This window comes from Phodopus roborovskii, unplaced genomic scaffold (genome assembly GCF_943737965.1).
Source record: "Phodopus roborovskii unplaced genomic scaffold, PHOROB, whole genome shotgun sequence".
NCBI classification, from domain to species: domain Eukaryota; kingdom Metazoa; phylum Chordata; class Mammalia; order Rodentia; family Cricetidae; genus Phodopus; species Phodopus roborovskii.
In genome coordinates, this window is record NW_026125575.1 from 3,158,977 (window position 1) to 3,164,976 (window position 6,000).

The 6,000-nt window shown below is 48.7% G+C and overlaps 1 protein-coding gene across 1 annotated transcript in view; it reads right to left on the reverse strand.

Annotated features, from left to right (window-relative positions):
- Vipr2 (vasoactive intestinal peptide receptor 2) overlaps positions 1-4,568 on the reverse strand; it is a 72,588-nt gene extending 68,020 nt beyond the window's left edge. Inside the window, exons 1-2 of the mRNA XM_051177835.1 lie at positions 4,464-4,568; positions 2,381-2,480 (exon numbers count right to left, since the gene is read on the reverse strand). Of these exons, the coding sequence (XP_051033792.1) occupies positions 2,381-2,480; positions 4,464-4,511 (148 nt within the window). The 5' untranslated portion in view covers positions 4,512-4,568. The remainder of the gene's footprint in view (positions 1-2,380; positions 2,481-4,463) is intronic.
- Positions 4,569-6,000: the final 1,432 nt, after the last annotated feature.

Here is a 6,000-nt window from a genome sequence, read left to right on the forward strand (position 1 = left end):
TTTGGATGGATACATCTCATCCTCATTTTCTGTCTTCTTGATTTGTCATACAGTGAAGTAGACGTGGTCCATGTCAGGGCCGGGGGGAGATTATTTTGCTAGCATTGAAGCTGCTTTATTTCTGACTGCTGGTGTTCTTTTACAGCAATTCCACACTGCCACGGAATATGGAAGCAGCTCTCATGGATGCTACAACTAGCAGTATCACTTCAGACTTTATGAGGCTACGTCCCGTGGCCCTTGTCCCACCAGAAGTCCTCCCTCAGTGCTGGCTCTGTGCAGCCTCTGGCTGCCAGTGCCCGCAGCATCTTCATCCTGGTAACCTACTGCTATTTATATTCTTGGCATTAGAAGCCTGCATATTTCAGGAAGCAGACACAGAGCTGGGGACACAGGCCGTCTCTTCTGAGAGCTGCACAGCGGCTAGGCCAATGGTCAGCTCTGCTCTCCTGAGGGTGGCTGGCCAGAGACCAAGGTCTCACAAAATGGAAAGGTGGATGAATCAGATGCACACATTTGTTTTTTTCCTGTAGGCTAATACTGAAAATAGAAACCCTCAATGTAAAATGTCCAAGTAGATATCCATCCTTGCAAGAAAACCAGTGAAAATGTTTTTCTTCTACACACCAAACAAGGGAGAAATCCTGCAGAGTTTATCTACCTGGCCATGCCAGCCAAGCACCAAGGAAAGCCAAGCAGTTTTCATAGACTCCACCTAGGCTGCTCATACAATCCAATTCAGGAAGCTTGTCTCAGGTGCTGTCTTTGAGAGAGCCACCTAGCAGAAGTCTCCAGCCTAGGAGCTCAGCCACCGGCAGCTCTAGTCATCACTGACTGCAGAAGTCTGCCCAGCTTCCATAAAAGTCTTACTTTAATTCTATTCTTTAGAAAAGATTTGTTTCTGTTTTATGTACATTAGTGTTTGCCTGCATGTGTGTATGCATACTACATGTATGATAAGCCTATGAGTCCCAGAGAGGGCAATGGATTCCTTGGAACTGTAGTTAGCAATGTTTGTGATGCCATGCGTGCTGGAAACCCAGAAAGTGCTCTTAACTGCTAAGATATCTCACCAGCTTCTTCCTCCTCCTCTTCTCCTTATTGTCATTGTTATCATTATAGTGGGGGGGGGCTTTGCCACAGGATGGCTTTCCTGAATTCTGAATTTTAACTGAACAGAACCAACCTCAGGGGCCACCAAGCTGACCCTTTTGTGTCATCTGAAGCCCTTCATGGGTCAGTGGAAAATGATGGACTATATTTGCATCTATGGACTGAGGTTGACTAGACAATCTGGGGGATTTACATGCATGCTGTAAAACAACAGGTCTTAAAGGAAGCCTGGCGTCAGAGTCTTCACTTTCAAGCAAGGAAACAGGAATCTAAGGCAGGCAGGGGAAAGGAAGGTGGCTATTTGTAGCCTTTGTGACTAGTGTGGGAGCTACTGGTCAACCTGTGAGACTGGAGTTTTGAAAAGGATCCCAAAAGGTGAGGTGCTAATAACATTTGAAAGTTTATTAAGTATAAGACTTAATAAAAAAAGAATGAAGAAATAATAATTTCTTATTGTTTGTAAGTCAAAATGATTAGATAATTTAAGTTAATATAAAATACACTATGAAAATTAATCTCGCATTTTTATTTTTACTTGTTTTAATGTGGCTACTAGAAATGTCACATTATTGAAGTGGCTAAAGCTGCGTTTTGTTAGGTAAGAGGGTCAGAGTGGAGTCTACGACCTGAGGCCTGCGAACAAACACCAGACTATTGTAACAATCACACCTAGGTTTTAATTTCTTTCACGAAGAGGTTGTATACATGACTATAGAGCAGAAAGATCCAGGACAAAAGGTGGCATCCACCCAGGGCTGTTTGGGGTTGTGGACATGGAACAGGCATACACCAAAGGCCTAGTGTCCTGGAAAACTCTCTGTCCCACTCAGAGGACACAGTGTTTGCAAAAGGTATGTCTTCAGAAAACTGATGACCCATTGTCCCACTGTCCTGACAAGTCTCTATTGTTCTTTGTTGAACCAACATCAAGGGTAGCTACTATTTTAAAACCGAGGACTCTGATGTGTGCTGTGATTTCCCTGGGAAGCCGAGCTGCCTTTGCAGAGCATGACAGAGCCATAACATCACATTAGTAACAGCTGCCTCACCAAGCCAGCGAAACTGTTGGTGTTAAGAATTGAGATTTTCCTTTAAAAGGTTTGGTGAAATACCAACCAACACAATGCTACATGAGTTTTGCTTGTGATGAGTGGGCCTGTCTAAAGGTGCAGGTAACCTCTGACCTCCCAGCTAGGGAGGGTGATGAGAACCCAGACAGCTAGACCGTCTACCCCCAGCCCAGCCCAGACTTACTCCCCAAACCTACCTCTCTGCTTTTCTGCCTGCCTGCTGAGCAGCTCTTCACATTTTGCCTCTTCTTCCTGTATTTCCAGATGAAAGCGACATTCTGGATGGATGCTGCTCACCTGTTCAAGTTGAAGAAATAGAATAACTAAAAGCTATGCCGGAGGAGCCAGGCAAAAATCTACAAGCAGACCCCAAGCCTCACAGTTCCTCACATCTTTCAAGCTGGCGCTCATTTTAAAGTTGCCATCTTCATTTCCCTTGTGTGATTATTAAACAATAAAAGAGAAAAACTGTACTATTTATTTTGTGAAACGAACATAAAATCCAGCAGAATGCTATTCCTGAGCGGGGAAGTAAACTGGAATACTATATTGTATGTTGTTATTACCAGCTTAAGAGCAATTGGGCTTTAGAAATTCATGCTCTCAGAATTGAAGAGCTTCCATTTCATAGCCTGTGGTTTTCTGAAGGGCAGCAAGTTAACTCTTGTGGCTGCGGGCCGACACAGTTGCTCTGTGATCACCCTAGAGTCGCAATAGCCTAAGTGACTTCTCACAAGCGTCGGGACACATTGGAAATGTAACCCTATGAGTTCAGATGTCATTGTTGCCATTGTGAAGTTCTGTGTGAAGCACCTTCTTTTAAAAATAAGAGGGATTAGTAGCAGAGAGAAACACACACATCCCAAGGAGCCATTCGAGGTTTTTGGGAAAGCTTTCCTAGGGTCACGAGAGTATCATGAGTGCTCAGTCCCAAAGACAGACTTCTCTGATCTGTGTCCTCCTAGGCTGGGCTGCTTATAGAGCACTTACTCTCATGACTTGACCTTTAGTTTCCCTCTCTATGTCTCAGCCCCTCCCATCTTTACCAAAACATGCTTTTATAAGATAGTATTGCATAGGAACCATGCTTAGTTAGGCATGGCTATCTGTGTTTAGCATCCTAACAAGGAGGACAGTTTCCTGATAGAATGGAAGGACAGAACTCAATGTTGGATTTTCCTGTCACACTCACTTCGTGGAAAGACCACCTGGGGAAGCCTTAGCTTTGCCACCTCATTACCACAAAAGCCACCCAAATGTATAGATCCCCGATGTCAAGCAACAGGAGCTCATGGCCCTAAATTCCAGAACTGACTGATGAAGTGATACATAAGGTACTAGAAGCAGTGAAATCTCTGACATTGCTGGAACGGAGATATTGCTGCAACAAGGAGAAATGTGTGGATGGGAGTCTGGAGGCTTGCACCTATCAGCTGCCCGTAGGGGCGGAGAGGAGAAGATGCGCTCCAGAAAACTGAAATTTCATCAACAATGACAGATGGATTTCCTTGAACAACCCCTCCCCTCTTTGCTGAAAATGCTTCGCTTAGTTGGCTCCCTCACCCTGAGGGGTAAGTGTGTAAACCTTGCACAGGGACACAGTTCTCGGTGCAGGGAAGGAAAAACAAGAAATAAGGCTCACATAAGTCTTTTCTTCCTAAAAAAGGGCGCGCGGGGGGGGGGGGTTAAGTAAAGGGTAGAGTTCCGGAGAACTGTATAAAACCAATGGAACCCATGTTCAGGGTTTCATTTGGCTCTCTTAGAAAACAAACAAAACAAAACAAAAAAAGAGTATTTCCAAAAGGAAACTTTCTTAGTCACACCACGTTCCCTCTGTCACATACTAAACAAACACAAGGACCAGGAGATGGAAAGAGAAATATTTAACCGCAGACCAACTACAGTTTTCCCTTCGGGAGCGAAGCCAGAGCAGGTGGCCCTGGCAGTGGCCACTCTTCCTGCAGGGTGCTAGGGGTGTCCCCAACTCCAAGCGCACTGTCAGACCAGGACTCTCCGGGAGTCGAGGAGAACCTGGGCCCCACTTCTGACGAACCCGCAACTGTGAGGAGAGTAGGAAAAGCAGGAAAAGCGCCAATGAGTCCAGCAAGCCAAGGGCTGGGTAAGGAAGGCTTCAGTAGGACGCCTGGGGTCCTGTGCATTCTGCTCCGGATCCTCCCGGCTGGCTCCACGATCCACCCGCTCGTGCTGGGACTCAGGAGGTGAGTCCAGCTGTCCACTGCAGGACGCACCTTCTCGGGAAGGGGCCAGGGGTTCACTCACCGGCACCAGCAGCCAGCAGTAGCAGGTCAGCAGCACCCACGCCCTCATATTGGGCTCAGCGCTCCACCTCGGTCCTAAGCGCCCTCAGCAGCACCGGCCCGGCTCCGGCTCCGGGCCTCCCAGCGCAGATTTCCTCAGTCTCGCGCCTAACGCCCTCTCTGCCTTCCAGGCTGCAAGTCCCGGCCCCGCCCCTCAGCCCAGTCCCCGCCTCGTGGCCCCTCTCCTTTCCGCAGAGCCTCTCCCTGGCACTCGGGTCCATCAGGTCTCGGTCCAAGCATTACTCCCTGCATCCACGCTCCTCCCTGCAGTACTAGAACCTGAGCCTCACCCCAAGCCCCTCCGGGCTGGGGCACTTCCCCTGTCGACTCTGCTCTCTCGTGCCCCTTCCTGCCAGGCTCCCCTTGCTAGCTCAGCTGCACTTCCTCCCTCCTCTGCGACCCCACTGTGGGCTGCCTTGCCCACGCCTTTGGAGGGCTGGAGGCTCAGGTAAGCACATGCCGGTGGCATGAAGGGCATAGCCTATACTCAGATAAGGCAACTTGGGCACCGAGGCGGCGCTGGGCACTAGCTTGCAATGAAAATGCAAAGTCTGCATGCAGCTCCAGGAAGAACTCCAGAAAGCAGCTGGATGCCCATTGTAGGGGCTGCACTGGCAGAAGAGAAGAGAAAGAAGGGAACACTTGTGTGGTTTCCCCTGGAGCTCAAGCCAGGTTGAACAGAAAGCAGGAACTTCGCTATGCAAAAGTGGGCCTGCCCACTGGTGCCAGAACAGAATTGCCTCCCTAGGCCTTCAGGGGCCACGTGTGGCCCACTGGACACCAGGCCTACAGGGACACGGCCACTGCTCAGCTGCGGTTTGGCTGCAGGCCAGTTCTAGGAAAGAGTATGAAGTGAAGCTCGCCATTTAAAACTTCTTGTTCAGATGTCATTTTAAACCCAAAGCTAGAACACTGAACATAGTAGAAAATGCACCCTTTCACTTTTGGGTGGGTGTCTGTGTGGCCATTAACTTTCTCCTCTTGGAGTGTATCATGTGCCCTGTGACACCAGGGCCCCATGTACCTGAGGATGTAGGTTTCTATCCATTGTGTGTCATTCTTCCATCGACTGTGTGGCTGTGAGTGTCTAGCCATCGGGGAATCGCAATGGAGGAGAACAAGGTCTGGGCACTAACTAGTGTGTGCAGGCTGAGGTCTGGAAGCTTGGGCTCTGGTTCCGTCCACAAACAGCCAGTGAACCTGATCCATCTGTACATTTGTAAGTCACAATAATGACCCCTGTCCTTCACCCCAGAAGGTCACAGTAAGAACCCCAAGAGCTGATTCACATGAACAGTGAGAGCCTGAACTCCAAAATCACCGCTGGATATTCGCTGGATATTCTCGGGCAAAAGTCAGTGGGATGCCAGGGTCCCCCCCCTAGTGTTCCACCCGCAGCAGTGGAGTAGGTGACGATGTGAAGTGATAGTTCTGACAAAGAATAGACACAGGCAGGGAGAAGCTGGAGGACCCTGTCCTTCCTGGGGGCATCCAGGAAG